At 41.2% G+C, this 19892-nt stretch overlaps 1 protein-coding gene across 3 annotated transcripts in view; it reads left to right on the top strand.

The window, feature by feature from the left end:
- Window positions 1–16326, top strand: part of NMT2 (N-myristoyltransferase 2) — a 61536-nt gene extending 45210 nt beyond the window's left edge. For all 3 annotated transcript variants that reach the window (XM_055296635.1, XM_055296636.1, XM_063610124.1), the window contains 4 exons: window positions 4939–5109; window positions 11270–11437; window positions 14339–14476; window positions 14958–16326. In XM_055296635.1, coding sequence (XP_055152610.1) covers window positions 4939–5109; window positions 11270–11437; window positions 14339–14476; window positions 14958–14978 — 498 coding nt within the window. In that variant the 3' untranslated portion in view covers window positions 14979–16326. The remainder of the gene's footprint in view (window positions 1–4938; window positions 5110–11269; window positions 11438–14338; window positions 14477–14957) is intronic.
- Window positions 16327–19892: the final 3566 nt, after the last annotated feature.

Genomic DNA, 19892 nt, shown 5'->3' with positions numbered 1-19892 from the left:
AATCACAACAGCCACAGGAGGATGGGTCCTTATCCCCATAGCACAGAAGGGGCCATGAGAACACAAGATTGACTTGCTCAGAGTCTGCTGGCCAGAAGCAGAACTGTCGCAGGGCCTGCGCCATTCACAACTGTTACCTAAAATACTAAGGTTTCCCCAAGAAACATGCCTTACCATGCCTCCCTACCCTTTCAGTGTTTGGGGAGATTTTATCTTGTTCTGTTTTTTTGATTTGGTGTTGCGTATTTCCAAGTTCGATTTTGCGCATCTGTATCAATGAACTGAAAGATAATTTGATGTTGATAAAAAGCAGGAGAAGTCACAGAATGATCCACTAAGGTCTTAGCACTGTGCTGCAAGGAGGGTGTGCTTGCTAAGACATGTCGAGGCATATAAGGTGTTCTGTATTTAGTGGCATTAGATGGTTTTTTTAGTGGTTAGCATTCTGTTTGCTCCTTTTTGAATCATATAAATAACCATAATCATTGCTTACATCTCTTCTCTGGAATCTTGGCTCTCAAACCGTTTGTGCCACATACTTGACAGATAACAACACTACTGTTTTTTAATAGAGCTCTGAGCTTCATTTCCTTATGTACTTCTAAGCAGATTTTACACAGATTTCAATCTACATAGAGGCCAATGAATCATGCATATTAGTTGGGCCATGGGAAAGGATATCTGATTCAGATACAGAGTTTGCTTATGAAACTGAGATTTTTCTCAGTTACTGGAAATGATTCTCTGTGTTTTATTGAACTCTCAGAAAACATGACCACTTCATATTCCATCATACGGAAGCTAGCCATTTTAATCTAAGCCCAATAGCCTTCCTACTTCTTTCTGAGGACAATAGTTACAATTTGAGTGTTTGTTTTGCTTTTCAGAAGTTATTTTTCTTTTTTTTTTTTGTGAGACGTCTCACTTTGTCACCAGGCTGGAGTGCAGTGACGCGATCTTGGCTCACTGCAACCTCCGCCTCCTGGATGCAAGCAATTCTCCTGCCTCAGCCTCCTGAGTAGCTGGGACTACAGCCACGTGCCACCGCACCCAGCTAATTTTTGTATTTTAGTACATTTTGGCCAGGATGGTCTCGATCTCTTGACCTTGTGATCCGGCTGCCTCAGCCTCCCAAAGTGCTGAGATTACAGGTGTGAGCCACCATGCCCAGCAGTATTTCATTCTTACACAGATTATTTTAGCTATTAGTGAGCAAATGTAAATATTCTTACCCTGTTTTCTAGGACTTTCTGTTTTTTATAGCTGGTACATCCTGGTGTGCTCTTATGCTTTCATGCTTCTGTAAAAATTTGTTCAAAATGCTTATAAGTTGCCAAACTTATGATACTTTTTACCTGAATTTAGACAACATATTGCTTGTCTAAATTCTGCTACTTATTTTTCTAACCTTTATAGACCTAAGATAGCAGTTCTCAAGTGTGGCCCAGGGACCTCTGGAAGTCTCCCAAGATCTTTGAATCTATGCAGTCATTTTTTTTTATTTTCATAATAACATTAATATGTAATCTTTTCACTTTCATTCTCTTCTGAGTATACTGTTGAAGTCTTCCAGAGGCCATGTGGCATGTGTATTTCTGTAGTCTTTTGTTTAAAAATGTTCTCAGTTTTGATTTCTAATGCGGTAAGTGTGGATATGCATAACCCACATAAGCAAAGCTCTTTGGGGGTACTCAATCATTATTAACAGTGTAGGCCGGGTGCAGTGGCCCATGCCTGTAATCCCAGCACTTTGGGAGACCGAGGTGGGCAGATCACAAGGTCAGGAGATCGAGACCATCTGGCTAGCACGATAAAACTGCATCTCTACTAAAAATACAAAAAATTAGCTGGGTGTGGTGGCACGTGCTTGTAATCCCAGCTACTTGGGAAGCTGAGGCAGGATCAAATCACTTGAACCCGGGAGGCAGAGGTTGCAGTGAGCTGAGATCACACCACTGCACTCCAGCCTGGGCGACAGAGTAAGACTCCATCTCAAAAATAAAAAAAAAATAAAAATAAAATAAAGTGTAAAAGGGTCCCAAGACCAAAATATTTGAGAACTGCTGCTTTAAGGCAATCTGCTGGGCAGTTCCTTTAGTGGTTTCACAGTTGGATATTCAATGAATGAGAATTGTGCTCCAGAAGAATGTTTTGCTCTAGAAGGAAGTTGGCAAGTTTTTTTTTTTCATTTCTGAATGTTCTCTATTAACAGATATCATATATCCTGTGGCTTTCATTAATTCATCTAATTGCTTGATATTGTTGATTGTTACTGAACCAGTAACAAAAGAAAAAAAATTCTGATATTGAGAAAGGCTATTTGAAATTTATCAAGCTAAGTCTGCCTCATAGCAGAAACTAATTTTTTAAATGACTATGATATATATTTTATATGGGTTTGGTCTTCCCACTAGCATTTAGAAATGCTTATTTATTTCCAGTGGAGATCTGGATATTTCTGACTCATTGGTTTCGAGAGGTACTAAAAGACTAAAGGTATGCGTTGCCTGTTAAATGTGAAGGACTTAAATTCTCTAAATTTAGATTGTTAAATGGTATTTTAGCTGCAGTGCTTTAGACATGACATCATCATAATAGAATGGCTCATAGTAAATATTCAGATGAGGACTGTTGGTCTATAAATACAGAGCATGCACCTCCCATTCCCTTTTCCCCCAGCTAATCGATAATCAATCAGCACTGTATGTCATTGAAGCTTAGAAACCCCAGCACAGCTAATAGTTGATGACAGCTGGCACTTAAGAGAAAACCTATTTTCCTTGGCCTAGTGTGGTGGCTTATGCCTGTAATCCCAGCACTTTGGGAGGCCGAGGTGGGCAGATCACCTGAGGTCAGGCATTCGAGACCAGCCTGGCCAACGTGGTGAAACCCTGTCTCTACTAAAAATACAAAATTAGCCGGGCGTGGTGGCAGGCGCCTGTAATCCCAGTTACTCGGCAGGCTGAGGCAGGAGAATCGACTGAACCCAGGAGGCAGAGGTTGCAGTGAACTGAGATCACACCATTGCACTCCAGCCTGGGTGACAAGAGTGAGACTCTGTCTCAAAAAAAAAAAAAAACCCCTGTTTTCCCCCTTGGGTTTCCACCTGGGGGCATGCAGGAATTGTGATGACCTAATTCTACAGGAAGTTTTTCCTTTAAAAATATTTCTTAAGAGTGGAACTGCTAGATTATATAAAATTTTTAAAAATAATCATTTAGGGCCGAAAAAGTAGAGTAGCAATATTTATATACAGATTATTCATCTCTTAAAATGTATCTAGTGTTTCTCCAAGTGGGGGGGAGATCAGGTTTACAGAAAAAAATAAACCGTATTTCTCAATTTAAAATTGTTTGTTTGTTGGGCTTCCTGGCTTTCAGTCTCAAGTCCCCTGGCCCCCTGAACAGTTCTGGAGAGCAAGTGATGTCAGGAGCTTTTACGAGGACAACAGCTGAACAAATTCAAATGGGGACCTGTCCTGACTTTTAGGTTTTTTATTCCTATGGCTTAATTTTTTAAATTCTAAAGCTCTGGAGTAGTGATAAGACACCTACCCTGATCACCTTTACCCAGAAGATGTGGCAGGAGAGGCCAGGCCGCGTCCCTGGCAGCCATTTGCCGTTAGACAAGATGGACGCTTTCAGGCTGGTATGGCTATAAACCTATTTGCCTTTAGAAAATACTTGGCTATGAACAATGCTTGCCTTCCCATCCAGCCTGATATGATTCACTCCTATATCATTTTTGTTCAAGAGCACAAAGTCACCACACGCTTTTAATGGGCTATTGCATAATAAAACAAGTTGCTCAGTTGTGTTTTCAAAATGTCAGTCTTGGCAGTTTTAAAGCATCCCTCAGAAACCATGAAGGATTGGTTCTAGGACCCCTCAGATACCAGAATCCTTGGGTGCTCAAGTCTCTTATATAAGATGGCATAGCATTGTGTATTTGCATATAATGTATGCACATCCTCCTGTATATTTATTTATTTTTGAGATGGAGTCCCACCCTGTCTCCCAGGCTTGAGTGCAGCGGCGTGATCATGGTTCACTGCAACCTCCACCTCCCAGATTCAAACGATTCTCCTGCCTCAGCCTCCTGAGTAGCTGGGATTACAGGTGCATGTCACCACGCCTGGCTAATTTTTACATTTTTAGTAGAGACAGGGTTTCATCATGTTGGCCAGGCTGGTCTCGAACTTCTGACCTCAAATGATCCACCGGTGTCAGCCTCCCAAAGTGCTGGGATTACAGGCATGAGCCACCACGCCCCCTGTCCTGTATACTTTAAATCAATTCTGGATTACTTATAAGGCAAAATACAATCTAAATGCTATATAAGTAGTTGTTACATTGCATTTTTAAGAAATAATGACAAGAAAAAAAGTGTACACGATCAGCACAGATGCAACTATCCAGTTTTTTTTTCCCCAAATATTTTTCATCTAAGGTTGGTCGAACCCACAGATGCACAACCAGTGGATACAGAGGGCTGTCTGTACTCCAGAAGTCATGCTAAGATGGCTATGTCCCATCATGTAGACTGTTAACATTCTTGGCATTGGTATATACATTGGTGTATTTTGGGTATTGGCATACATCATGAACTTGTAGTGTTCCCTTTGATGTTTGTTTGGGTCGTGGGCAATAGTGACCAAAGACTTGCCGCACAGATAAGAAGATACAGCACATTGTCTCTCTCGCCTATATTTTAACCCAGCTCTTCTCAAACCTTAATGTGTGTACAAATCCCAAGGAAATCTTGTTGAGTTGCAGATTCGGATTCATTAGATCTGGGGCAGGGCCAGGCTCTGCAGCTCTAACAAGCTCCCGCGTGCTGCTCATTCTGGTGGTCTGCAGACCACTCTTTGAGTGCAAAGTCATTTCATTCCTCTTCTACCTGAACTTCTGGATTTGTTTTGTTTCCTTTCCCAACAAGGTTACAAAGACTTCAGGTTTGAGACCAATGGAACCAAAAGATATCAAATCAGTTCGAGAATTAATCAACACTTACCTGAAGCAGTTTCATCTGGCTCCAGTGATGGATGAAGAGGAAGTAGCCCACTGGTTCCTCCCCCGGGAGCACATTATTGACACGTTTGTAGTGGAGGTAAAGACAAGGTGATAAACATAAAGCTCCTTGAAGCACCTTTGTGTTCAGCGTGCAGCAGAAGTATTTACACACACTTCCTTCTATTTCATCACGGAACATTACAAAGATGTGTACTAAAGGGTTGAGAGTTAATAAGATTAATAATTCTTAATACTCTATCAAGGACATGCTTAAGTGAAACTGCCATTTGTTGAACCGTGAGGATGTGGTGTTGAGGAATATGGTGACCATGAGTGTGGTCTGGTGCCATTGTCTTGTTTTGTGCTAAGGCAGCAGCAGCTTTACCCACAGCACTGCTTTGCACTGTTGATGCTGATGGTAACTTGTCAACAAGGCAAACAACTTCTTAGTGTTATGAAAATCATTTTGACCTCACAGATTTCTGAAAGGGTCTCAGGTACCCACAGGGTTCACAGACCACATTTTGAGAACTGCTTTCCAGGGCATATCATTAGAGCTGCTGAGTCTGTGGTTGGACCCGTCTTTCACATTATTAGAAATTGCCAAATAGCTCACCACAATAAGGTCCTGAGCAGTGTAAGAGAGTTCCTGTTTCCTCGCATCCTCACAAGGCGTGGGTATGGTCAGATTTTAAATTTATTTAGGCCCACCTGATGAGTATGGAACAGTATCTTGTTGTTAATTTATATCCTCATTATTGATGAATTTGAGTGTCTCATCAATCTGTTAGCCATGTTTATTTCTTTTATGAACTTGCTATTTACATCACTTGCCTGTTTTTTCTTTTTGACCGTAGTTGTCTTGCTGATTTATGAAAGGTTTTTTGTTTGTTTGTTTTGAGATGGAATTTTGCTCTTATTGCCCAGGCTGGAGTGCAATGGCACAATCTTGGCTCACTGCAAACTCCGCCTCCTGGGTTCAAGCTATTCTCCTGCCTTAGCCTCCCGAGTAGCTGGGATTACAGGTGTGCGCCACCCTGCCCGGCTAATTTTTGTATTTTTAGTAGAGTCGGGGGTTTCACCATGTTCGTCAGGCTTGGTCTTGAACTCCTGACCTCAGGTGATCCACCTGCCTTGGCCTCCCAAAGTGGTGGAATTACAGGCGTCAGCCACTGCACCCAGCCCGTGAAAGGTTTTTTATATGCTGAATACTAACACTTTGTATTGTGTTCCTTTCTGGGTCCTTTATTCTATTTCGTTGATCTCCATGTCTGTCTCTTCACTAATACCACACTGACCTGGTTGCTATAGCGATATAGGAAGCGTTAGTATCAGGTAATTCCTCCCACTTTATTCTTGTTTGTCAAGATCATTTTAATTAACCTATTTCCTTTGCTTTTTGCATATACATTTTAGAATAAGCTTATTTTTGCCTACAAAATACCTTGCTGGTACTTTGATAGGGATTACATTACACTGATAGATTAATTTGAGGATAATTGAAAAGTCTTCCAATCCATGAACATGGAATGTCTCTACATTTATGTCGGTCTTTTAAAATCTCTTTTATCAGCATTCTCTAAGAGCATCCAGATCCTGTACATGTTTTCTTAAGTGTATAGCTAGATATTTTACTTCCTTTTGGGCGATTATATGGTGTTGTGTTTTTAATTTCAGTTTCTCCATGTTCATTGTTAGCCTGTAGAAATGCTTTCTTTTGTGTGTTTGTATCCTACCACAGTGCTGTGAAATCACTTGCTGGTTCCAGGAGTTTGTGTGTAGATTCCTTGTGATTTCTACATAGACAATGTGTCATCTGCAAATAAGGACAGCTTTATTGCTTCCTTTCCAATCTCGATGCCTTTATTTATTGGTCTTGTATGAATGCAGGACCTAGATCTTCCAGTGCTTTGTTGAGAAAGAGTGGGGAAGGTTGACATCCTCATCGTGTTCTTGATGGTGGAAGAAAAGCATTTACTCTTTCACCATGAAGTATGAGGTTAGCTGTAGGTTTTTCTGTGGGTGCTCCTAATCAATTTGAGGTCATTCTCCTCTATTTCTAACTTGCTGAGAGTTCTTATGAATGGGCATTGGATTTTTTCCAATGCTGCTTCTGCTTCAATAGATGTAATCATATGATTTTTCTCCTTTAATCTGTTGATATGTTAGATTACATTGATCGATTTTCAAATGTTGGGTCACTCTTACATTCCTAGAAAATATCCACTTGGTCAGGGTGTATAATTATTTTTATACATTGTTGTATTGATTGCTAATATTTTGCTGAGTATTTGTTGAGTTCATGAGAGATATCTCTCTGGAGTGCCTTTTTTGGAATGTCTGTCTGGTTTAGATATCAAGATAATACTGGTCTCATAATAGGAGTTGGGAAGTATTATTTCCTCTTCTATTTTCTGGAAGAAATTAAGAATTGGTGTTAATTCTTTAAATGTTTGTTAGAATTCTCCAGTTGAAATGATCTGAGCTTAGCTGTTTCTTTTTTGGGAGTTTTTAAATAATGGACTAAATGTCTTTAATGGTTATAGCACTATTCAGATGATCTATTTCATCTTGAGTTTTAATAGTTTTTGAGGAGTTCATCCATTTCTTCTAAATTGTTGAATGTATGAGTGTAATTAATGTTGTTCATTGTATTCCCTTGTTATCCTTTTAGTGGCTGCAGGATCTGTACTGATATCTCTTGTTTCATACCAGATATTGGTGATTCATGTCTTCTCTTTCTTTATTTTTGTCCATCTTGGTAGACTCGTATCATTTTATTGATTTGTTTCCCAGAGAACCAGACTTTTGTTGGATATTCCCTGTTGTTTTCCTATTTTCAGTGTTATTGATTTCTACCCGTGTTTATTGTTTCCTTCCATCTGCCTGCTTTGGGTTTATTTTGCTCTTCTTTTCTAGTTCCTTGAGGGAGGGACTTACTGACTTGAGACCTTTCCCTGTTACTAGTAAGCATTTAGTTCTATCAGTTTCCCTCTCTGCACTGCTTTAGCTATTTCTGACATATTTTGGTATGTTGTATCTTTGTTGTCATTCACGTCTATGTATTTTTTGGTTTCCTTTGAGACTTCCTCTTTAGGCCACCCCTACTTAGAATTGTGCTGTTCAATTTTGCTGTGTTTAGAGATCTTCTGTTGTCTCCCTATTACGGATTTCTAGTTTGATTCAATTATGGTTAAAGAACACACACTGTAGAGTTTTGATTATTTTAAGGCTCTTGAGGTTTGTTTTATTACTCGGGATATGGACTGTCTTGATGGATATTCCATGGGTGCATGAAACGTGTATACCACTACTGTTGGGTGGAGTGTTCTTTGTATGCCAATTGGATCATGTTGATTAATTGAGTTATTCAGCTCTTCTATTTCCATGCTGATTTTCTGTCTAGCAGTTCTATCACTTGATGAGAGGGGCATGGAAGTCCCCAGCTGTGATTGTGGATTTGTCTATTTCTCCTTCCAACACTGTCAGTTTTTCTTGATTTCTTTTGGGCCTCTTGTTTGATACTCACATGTATATTAGGGTCTTTATGTCTCCCTAGTGGATTGATCTTTTTTATCATAATGTAATACCTCTCTTTCTAATAATTTTCCTTGCTCTGGAGTATACTTTATTGTATATTACTATGACCAGACCATTTGATTATTTGGTTTCTTTATGTTTCTTCTGGTTCTTGTTCCTCTGTTTCTTTTTTCTTGCCTTGCTGTAGATTACTTGAATATATTTTAGGATACTGTTTTATTTATAGTACCTTTGGGTGTATTTGTATAGTTTTTATGATGGTTGATGTATTACAAGATATATATGTGACCTATCATGGTCGATTGGTAACAACATTTATTACTTTGAGTCACCTTTTATTTAGGTCACTTTACCTTTTTCACTTTTAAATATTGTTGTCTTAAATATCAGATAGTATTATGATTTTTGTTTTAATCATCAAGTATGATTTGTAACACTGATTAATAATGATGCTTGAGGATAAGCATAATTTATTATATGTAGCCCAAATTTCTACTCTTTCTATCATTCTTCCCTCCGTCCTGATGCTTCAAGGTTCCTTCTTTTATTATTTCCTTTCTATTTGAAGAAATTCCTTTAGCCAGTCTCAGGGTATGTCTGCTAGTGACACATTCTTTTGGTTTCCATTTATGTGAGACTACCTCTGTTTTTAGATTGAGTTTCCCAATTTTTTTTTTTTTAATTTTTTTTGGAGACAGAGTCTTGCTCTGTCACCCAGGCTGGAGTGCAATGGCACAATCTCTGCTCACTGCAACCTCCGCCTCTTGGGTTCAAGCAATTCTTGTGCCTCAGCCTCCCGTGTAGCTGGAACTACAGGCACATGCCACCACACCCTGCTAATTTTTTCTATTTTAGTAGAGACGGGGTTTCACTGTGTTGGCCAGGCTGGTCTCGAACTTCTGAGCTCAGAAAATCCACCTGCCTTGGCCTCCCAAAGTGCTGAGATTACAGGCGTGAGCCACCATGCCCAGCCCTAGTTTGCTAATATTTTACTTAGGATCTTCTTCTATACTCACTACTGAAGTTGGCCATTAATTTCCCCTCCTTACCCTGTCCTTGTCCTGTCTTGATACCAAAGTTAGAATGAGCTGAAGAGCTTGTCCTCTTTTTTCTCTGGAACAGTGTATGTAATAATAGGGATCACTTGTTCCTTGAAAGTTGTTAGAAGTTGCTTATAAGCCACCTAGACATGGTGCCATGGTGGGTTTTGTTGTGAGTGGTTTTTTTTGTTTTGTTTTTTATCAGTCTTTACAATTGATTGGGTGTGAGGGACAATGGAAAGATCATCCCACTCTTCCCCAACAGTTGGTGATTCTCTGGTCATTTTAACAGCAAGAGAGGAAACAGTAATTTTACCAGCAATGTGAATGTGAAGAAGTAGTTTTCTGAAAGCAGATGATGAAAATGGGGTGGGGAACCTAATCAGGTTCTGCAGGTGCCTGCAGTAATTCGGCATATGAGATGGATATGAGAAATTCTTAGAAGAATCTAAAATCCTTATTAAACCTGAAGGTTGAATTCATCTCCAATACTGAGCTGCTAATATAGAGCAGTAGGGAATCACTGTAGATTAACCCCTTTAGTTTCTTGCTAGCTGAAGAAAGGTCTAATGACTCGGAAGCATTTGAAAACCAAAGCATACATCCTTCTGGAATTTCCTTTTCTGCTGAAAGAAATACTTGCAGTGGCATGTGTGTGGACCAGCCTCTTCAGCCGCACAATTCAAACACATCATATTCTAAAAGTGAGCAAGGCCACCACAGCTAATTACAACAACCCAAACAATACTGGCTAATTTCTTGTGTTGGAAGCTTTGCCAGTGATGATGAAATGAATGTCATCCATTGTATCCCTTATTTTTGACAGCTGCAAAATTCTCCAGTTATTCACATGTGTATATTTTGGTGCAGTAGTAAGACCTTTCACAAGCTTGCCAACTCTTCCAAACAGCTTCCAGACTCTACCCACCCTTACTTAGGCCTGATATAATTCTTTCTGTGTGCTAAGAAAGTGTGAGATAGTGCACAGTATCTTTTAGTTGGAGAAGGCAGCCCTCTAATCCTTACAGCTTTTATTTCTGCAAAAACAATGAATCTGCTTTTATCACTGTTCCGTTAGTCTAAAGAATTGACTCATTTGTCAGCCGGAGGGAAGCTTTCCTTTTAGGACATTCTGCTTCTATCTTTCTTTCTGTTTCTTTTTTTTTTGGGGGGGGCGGGGGAGGTCTCATTGTGTCGCCCAGGCTGGAGTGCAATGACACAATCTTGGCTCACTGCAACCTCTGCCTCCGGGGTTCAAGCGATTCTCCTGCCTCAGCCTCCCAAGTAGCTGGGATTACAGGTGTGTGCCACCACACCTGGCTAAGTTTTCGTATCTTTAGTAGAGATGGGGTTTCACGATGTTGGTCAGGCTGGTTTCGAGCTCCTGACCTCATGATCCACCCGCCTCATCCTCCCAAAGTGCTGGGATTACAGGCATGACATTCTGCTTCCTAAGAACTTTGTGCAAATCACCAACGGGCACTTAGGCTGAAGTCCCAACTCCAGGCCCTTCTTGGCCTCTACACAGCACAATATAAGGGGCCCCAAATTAGACTGCTGAGAAAGAAGTGTGACTGCTTTTCGTTCTCTGGGGCAAGGGAGAGAACAGAGTTAGCGGAAATGCACGTATGCAGTTGGTTCAAGGAGGTCTCTGCCTGACAGCACCTTTGCTCCTAGAGCCCCAACGGTAAACTGACTGACTTCCTGAGCTTCTATACCCTGCCCTCCACGGTGATGCACCACCCTGCCCACAAGAGCCTCAAAGCCGCCTACTCATTCTACAACATCCACACAGAGACACCCCTGCTGGACCTCATGACCGACGCGCTCATCCTGGCTAAATCGGTAAGCCACTCCTTCCTGTTCGTGCCGTTTGGTTCTCCAAATGTCTGTGCCAAACTATAGAAGACATCTTACTGTGTTTTCTTCCACACAGGTGGAATTTATGCGAGATTTTTAAAAAACTATTGATCATCAGTCAAAGGAAGAATTTTGATAAGAGTTTCTTTTGAAACTTGAGGCTATTTTCATCATTAATTTTATTGCAGTTTAACAAAAAAGACAAAATGTACAAATTATAAATGTTTAACCCTTACATAAGAATATATAAGGCTGGGCATGGTGGCTCAGGCTTGTAATCCCAACACTTTGGGAGGCCGAGATGGGTGGATCACCTGAGGTTAGGAGTTTAAGACCAGCCTAGTTAATATGGTGAAACCTCGTCTCTACTAAAAATACAAAAGTTAGCCAGGCTTGGTGATGTGTGCCTGTAATTCCAGCTACTCGGGAGGCTGAGGCAGGAGAATTGCTTGAACCTGGGAGGCAGAGGTTGCAGTGGAGCTGAGATTGCACCACTGCACTCCAGCCTGGGTGACAGAAACTGTCTCAAAAAAAAAAAAAAAAAATATATATATATATATATATAAACCTCACATATTACGAAGTAATATAGGGAAAATATTAATACATGAGTGAATATTTTTGTTGAGTGAATAACTAGCAGCACTTTTTTTATTCAACCAAATAGTCTCTGAATTTTAAAATTAAAGGAATGAAATTCAAAATTTAATTGTAGCCAGTCTACATGGTGAAACCCTGTCTCTACTAAAAATACAAAAATTAGCGGGATGTGATAGCACACACCTGTAATCCCAGCTACTCGGGAGGCCGAGGCAATAGGATTACTTGAACCTGGGAGCTGGCAGTTGCAGTGAGCCGAGATCACACCATTGCATTCCAGCCTGGGCAAGAGAGTGAGACCCTGTCTCAAATTAATTAATTAATTAAAATAAAATAAAATTAAAATCTCTTACCTGTGCCTTTGGATCCCCAAGTCAACATCATCCTCAGATTGTCTGCTTTTTTTCAACACTTCCCAAATATGGCCAGTAACTAGTTATTTAAGGTAAAAACCCTGAGAAATAAAAACAAAAAGTGCTTCTTCTATATCACATTTTGCATAGTATTATTGTCTGACATTTTAAAGAAATTTAAATTTTTACCATTAAAATTTTACATAAATATATTTCCCATTATCAGCCCAAAGCAAACATACTATTTTTTTATACCTTTTTTTTTTGAGATGGAGTCTTGCTGTGTTACCCAGGCTGGAGTGCAGTGGCATAGTCTCGGCTCACTGCAACCTCCGCTTCCCATGTTCAAGTGATTCTCTTGTCTCAGCCTCCCGAGTAGCTGGGACTGTAAGCGTGTGCCACCACACCTGGCTAATTTTTGTATTTTTAGTAGAGACAGGGTTTCACCATATTGACCTGGCTGGTCTCCAACTCCTGACCTCAGGTGATCCACCTGCCGCGGCCTCCCAAAAGTGCGGGGATTACAGGCGTGAGCCACCACGCCCGGCCTGCATACTATTTAAAGTCTTTACAACTTTGGTCCCTGGGCAATAGCTTCAGCCAAGGTAGGACTTAGAAAGGCTAATAATTAATAATCCTGGAGATGAAACCATCTTGACAACTGTTCCCTTCTAAAACAAGAACAAGGCTGGGTGCAGTGGCTCATGCCTGTAATCCCAGCACTTTGGAAGGCCAAGGCAGGTGGATCACTTGAGGTTGGAGTTCAAGACCAGCCTGGCCGACACGGTGAAACCCGATCTCTATTAAAAATACAAAGAAATTAGCTGGGTATGGAGGCGCACACCTGTAATGCCAGCTACTAGGAAGTCTAAGGCAGGAGAATTGCTTAAACCTGGGAGGTGGAGGTTGCAGTGAGCTGAGATCATGCCACTGCATTCCAGCCTAGGTGACAGAGTGAGACTCCATCTCAAAAACATTTAAAAATAAATAAAACATAAATGAAATATTTTCTGAAATCTTCATAAGTAATTTTATGCCAGTGACAGCCATCATACTACATTTTTAACATTGTTGGGATTCAGCATTTCTGAATTTTCGTGCTGACTTCATCGGATTCACTATAGTTTTTTGTTTGTTTTTTGAGACAGGCTCTCACTCTGTTGCTCAGGTTTAAGTGCACTGGCACAATCACAGCTCACTGCAGCCTCGACCTCCTGGGCTTATACAACCCTGCCTCAGCCTCCGGTGTAACTGGGTCCACAGGCGCACACCACCATGCGCAGTCAATCTTTTTATTTTTGTAGAGACAATGTCCTGTACCTACACCTACAGCCTATGCCCAGGCTGGTTTCAAATTCCTGGGCTCCAGTGAGCCTCCCACCTCGGCCTCCCAAAGTGCTGGGATTACAGGCGTGAGCCACCACATCCAGCCACACTGCTAGTTTTATAAGACAATTTTAAACTGAATTCTTCCTTTTTTTAAAAAAAAGAAAAAAAAGGACAGAGTCTTACTCTGTCGCTCAGGCTGGAGTGCAGTGGCACAATCTCGGCTCACTGCCACCTCCACCTCCCAAGCTCAAGCAGTTCTCCTGCCTCAGCCTCCTGAGTAGCTGGGAATGCAGGTGCGTGCCACCACATCTGGCTAATTTTTGTTACTTTTAGTAGAGATGGGGTTTCGCCATGATGGTCAGGCTGGTCTCGAACTCCTGACCTCAAGTGATCCACCCACGTCAGCCTCCCAAAGTGCTGGGATTACAGGCATGAGCCACAGCATCCGGCCCTGAATTCTTAACCTATGCTATATATCACAGACATTAAATCCTACTAGAAATGCATATTCGAGCTATTAGTAGAAGAATTGTTACACTGAGATATGTAATACAGAAAACACTAGTCCTTTGTTTTAAATTTTAAATCTTTTTTAAATTGGCAGAAAGGATTTGATGTATTCAATGCACTGGATTTGATGGAAAATAAGACATTCTTGGAAAAACTCAAGTTTGGTATAGGAGATGGCAATCTGCAGTATTACCTGTACAACTGGAGGTGTCCAGGTACAGATTCTGAAAAGGTAAGTGAAATGGATATAGCCCTAGTAAACTCAACAAATGTACCTAGACAATTTCATACTTGCTTCACTTAGACTTAAGACAGCTTTATTTTATTTTTATTTATTTTATTTATTTATTTATTTTTTTGAGATGGAGTCTCGCTCTGTCCCCAGGCTGGAGCGCAATGGCATGATCAAGGCTCACTGCAACCTCCGCCTCCCAGGTTCAAGTGATTCTCCTGCCTCAGCCTCCCGAGTAGCTGGGATTGCATCCACCACCACGCCTGGCTAATTTTTTTATTTTTAGTAGAGATGGGCTTTGACCATGTTGGCCAGGCTGGTCTCAAACCCCTGACCTCAGGTGATCCACCTGCCTTGGCCTCCCAAAGTGCTGGGATTACAGGTGTGAGCCGAGCCTTAAGACAGCTTTTAGAAAGACAGATCTATTGTACTACATTGCAATCTAATTTTTCTTACTATTCCATTTCTTCCCTCCCTTCAGGTTGGACTAGTACTACAATAGATGAATATTTTTATTCTAGAACTCTGACATCATGATTTGTTAATATTTAATGATTTCTGGAACTGCCATTCCAAAGAAGAATAAAAGCACAACTCAAGTGAAATTGAAGTAGTCGATAATCAGAAAAGATGACAAAAGTTCACATGTGACATTTGTACGTTTCTAGCTAGAATGTGAAACTTCATCCTTTTTTCACTGTTGACCTATTTGTGGGAGGGATGAAAGGCTACAAAGAGCACATTCTTGTAATTTTCAAATTTTTGCCTGTCTCTTGAAGAGGTATTTTTTCACCCTTAGAAAAGGGACTGTTTTTCTATGGACTAAGTAGAAGTTACAGAGTCACGTAAGAAAACCTTTGCTATTGTGTGGAGATAAATTGCTGCATTTCTGTTTCTTAAGTGATGGTACATTTGTCCATGTAACAGAACAAAAGATCCATTTGGAAATTTTTTTACTGGTATCACCTTACATGGTATCACTGGGAACATTTATGGAATCAACACTTCTGCAGCTCAGTGACAGGTGGTGGTTATTTAAGTGCAGAGCAATATTAAAATGTACTGGTGACTAGTACATGTATTTCTCCATAAGCAGAGTTGCCGAATCAATAAACATACAAGTTTGTACTTTGATCTTCACCAGGTCAGTGGATTGCTTCAAAAGCAGAGTTTTGTGCAAGCACTCACTGTGCTCTCTGTAAGAGTCTGCGGCCGGGCGTGGTGGCTCACGCCTGTAATCCCAGCACTTTGGGAGGCCAAGGTGGGTGGATCACGAGGTCAGGAGATCGAGACCATCCTGGCCAACATGGTGAAACCCCGTCTCTACTAAAAATACAAAAATTAGCTGGGCATGGTGGCGTGTGCCTGTAGTCCCAGCTACTTCGTAGGCTGAGGCAGGAGAATCGCTTGAACCCGAGGCGAGGTTGCAGTGAGCTGAAATCGAGCCACTGCACTCCAGCCTGGGTGACAGAGCGCGAGACTCTGTCTCAAAAAAAAAAAAGAAAAGGAAGAGCCTGTATCCGCGACTAACTGGACTTTTCTGCTGTTGTGCAAAGCTTTTCTGCTGTTGTGCAAAGTTCAGTTTCTTCTCAGCAACATCAAGGATATATGAAGAAAAGGAAATAAAAACTGTAAAGTCAAAAGAGATGCCTGGTGGAACTTATTCGTGCTATCAGGGCATTGATAGTTTGAATGTTTTTATTACTTATGCAAAATTGCACATACTCCTCTACGCTGACTTTATCATGAAAACTGTCATGTGTCATGCTAATGGAAAATGTCTTATTTGTAAATAAGTATTCCTAATTTTGTTACTGATGGTGTTTTTAATCTAGAATTTGAAAAACTTTCACAGCATACCGATGTGTGTTTATATTGCCAGTAATCCGCGGGAAAAATAAGATGCTAACCAAGGCCACGTAGCCTGGCCTCAACTCAGATACCACAAAGTAGATGCCTTGGCTGGGTGTGGTGGCTCACGCCTGTAATCCCAGCACTTTGGGAGGCCAAGGTGGGTGAAATATTTGAGGTCAGGGGTTCAAGACCAGCCTGGCCAACATGGTGAAACCCGGTCTCTACTAAAAATTCAAAAAGAACTAGCTGGGCATGGTGGTGGGTGCCTGTAATCCCAGCTGCTAGGCGGCTGAGGCAGGAGAATCACTTGAACCCAGGAGGCGGAGGTTGCAGTGAGCCAAGATCGTGCCACTGCACTCCAGCCTGGGTGACAGTGCAAGACTCCATCTCAAAAAAAAAAGCAGATGCTTTTCCCTGCCTTTACTGTGCCAGTGCCTAGGATGTTCAGTGCAGACAAAGTTAATTGTTTTAGACATGATGGCATTTCCTTCAAGTTATGAGTCCAGTGAAACTAATCATATCTTATCTCAGGCAGGGGCCACCAAACTATGGCCTGTGGGCTAAATCCAGCCCATTGCTTATTTTTGTATAGCCTACAGGCTAAGAATGTTTTTATTTTCTGGAATGGTTGAGGAGAAAAAGCCAAAAAATGACATCATCATTTTGTGACATGTGCAAATTACACAAAATTCAAATTCCAGTGTCCCTCAATAAAGTTTTATTGGAACATAACCATACTTTTTTTTTTTTAGGACAGGGTCTCACTCTATTGTCCAGGCTAGAATACAGTGGCACAGTCACAGGTCCCTGTAGCCCCAAACTCCTGGGTTAAAGTGATCCTCCTGCTTCAGCGTTTTTGAAGAAAAAGAACTAGCTGGGTGTGCATACCGCCACGCCTGGCTAAGTTTTTCATGTTTTGTAGAGACAAGGTCTTGATATGTTTCCCGGGCTGGTCTTTAACTCCTAGCCTCAAGTGATCCTTCTGCCTTGGCCTCCCAAAGTACTGGGATTACAGACATGAGCCACCACTCTTGGCCACAGCCACTTTCGTTTACATATTGCCTATGGCTGCTTCACACTACAAAGCTGAGTTGAGTTGTTGTGACAGATTGTGTGGCCTGCAAAGCCCAAGATATTCACTCTCCAGTCTTTTACAGAAAGTTTGTTGACCTTGGTCACTACGAAGGAGTTGAACTCTCCTTTCTATAGGTTGCCATAATTCTAAAGACCAACCCACAGCTGTGACATCCCTGAGACTACCATCAGAGGGCGACTGGGCCCCACAGTAGTGCGTAATTAAGACCTTTCTTGGATATAATGGAAGACTTGGAATTTCAGATGGTTCCACCCTAATTGCATTAGCGTTCGTTCTTAACAGCAGAAAGCCTTCAAGAAACAAAACAGTCCTCATTCACTGGAACAGGGTTTGAGATACCAGCATTAAGTAAAGGAGATTTTGACTTAACCTGGAGTCAAGGCTCTAATTTAGGACTTTACTTCCCACTCATTTTCACGGCACAAAGTCTATACAAAGTAGGTTTTCATATAATTGCAGAATCAGCCAGGCACGGTGGCTCACACCTGTAATCCCTGCATTTTGGGAGGCCGAGGTGAGCAGATCACTTGAGGTCAGGAGTCTGAGACCAGCCTGGCCAACATGGTAAAGCCTCATCTCTACTAAAATTACAAAAACTAGCCGGACATGGTGGTGTGCACCTGTAATCCCAGCTACTCGGGAGGCTGAGGCAGGAGAATCGCTTGAACCCAGGAGGCGGAGGTTGCAGTGAGCCAGGATCACACCACTGCACTCTAGCCTGGGCAACAGAGTGAGACTATCTCAAAAGTAAAATAAATAACTGCAGCATTGCCAGTTGGAAATTTTGTCATGAGCTTACCTCATGGTGACAGTTACACTGCTCCTTTAAAGAGTCATTTACATAATTTGTTATCAAATTATTAACCACTTTTAAATAGAATAACTACATTTGCCTCTATAATTGAAGCAGATTACTAATTAACATTTTCGAGAATTAAACTGCTTGCTTATGAAGTAGCTATTAAAACTAAATTTAAATGCAATAGTGTCTTGTAGATTTAAAACTGCATTGTACTGTACTTTGTCTGTAATGAAAATGTTCTATTCAATAAGGTATCTTTTTTTCTTCTTTTTGGCCAAGATGGCACTAAGTAAAATTTAAATCGAGAGGTGGCATAATCCATGAGTCAGCCAGACTTTCAGCTGGAAAAATCTTTAGTAAATGCCTTCCTTCTAAATTATAGAAAGTAACTTCTCCATACACACTGTAAACAGCAGACACTCCTAACAGAGCATTGGTTATGCTCCATTTCCTAACCTGAAGGACTTTTGTCACACACTCACCTCTGAGAACCCAAGCTCCTCAGTTTTTTTAATCTTTTGGCCACATTTCATTCCAATTACCATCATACCTTTTATACGTTAGATTTCCAAGGAGGTAAGTGAATCATGTAATGGGGGTGAACTGTACCCAGTCAAAATAACCTTATCTGACGTTTTCTATGTTTTTGATATTTTCTCTCTAAATATTGTCTTTCTCCCAAGCTCATGTCTATTCCTACCTAAAAGTCAAATTGACATGAAGTGAAAAATGATGTGTTGCTTTTGTAGACAATGGATTGCTTGGCATTTGGGTTCTTTCCTTTAAAACTGATAATGCTTCCCCAATTCAGTTCCATCTACCTGACTGACTAGAACATTTACTGTGGCACATTTTCCAGGTTTGCTAAGAAAATGCTAAGCATTGTAGGACACAGATATTGTTGCTCACAGGCACTCTACCAGCCTTTGAAAAAGTCAATTTAGGCTGGGCGCAGCTGCTCACGCCTGTAATCCCAGCACTTTGGGAGCACGAGGCAGGTGGATCACGAGGTCAGTTCGAGACCAGCCTGACCAACATGGTGAAACCCCATCTCTACTAAAAATACAAAAAAATGAGCTGGGTGTGGTGGTGGGCACCTGTAATCCCAGCTACTCAGGCGGCTGAGACAGGAGAATCGTTGCATCTGGGTGGCGGAGGTTGCAGTGAGCCGAGATTGCGCCGCTGTGCTCCTGCCTTGGCGACAGAGCGAGACTCTGTCTCAAAAAAAGGCCAGGCACGGTGGCTCACAGCTGTAATCCCAGCACTTTGGGAGGCTGAGGTGGGCAAATCACGAAGTCAAAGAGATGGAAACCATCCTGGCCAACATGGTAAAACCCCGTGTCTACTAAAAATACAAAAATTAGCTAGGCATGGTGGTGCGCACCTGTCGTCCTAGATACTCAGGAAGCTGAGGCAGGAGAATTGCTTGAACCCGGGAGGCGGAGGTTGCAGTGAGCTGAGACCGCACCATTGCACTCCAGCCTGGACAACAAGAGTGAAACTGTCTCAAAAAAAAAAAAAAGAAAAAGTCAATTTATACATGCATGAACACTAGTTTCAATAAACTTCTGTTTGGATATTCCTAATTTTGAATATTTCCTGCACTTAGTACATCTGTGCCATAGTTACAAAGTCTTACGCATTTGAATATTACCAAACAGGAC

The sequence above is a fragment of the Symphalangus syndactylus genome, chromosome 10, assembly GCF_028878055.3.
Source record: "Symphalangus syndactylus isolate Jambi chromosome 10, NHGRI_mSymSyn1-v2.1_pri, whole genome shotgun sequence".
NCBI classification, from domain to species: Eukaryota; Metazoa; Chordata; class Mammalia; order Primates; family Hylobatidae; genus Symphalangus; species Symphalangus syndactylus.
The sequence above is the reverse complement of the archived record's forward strand: the minus strand, read 5'-3'. Positions and strand labels throughout refer to the sequence as shown.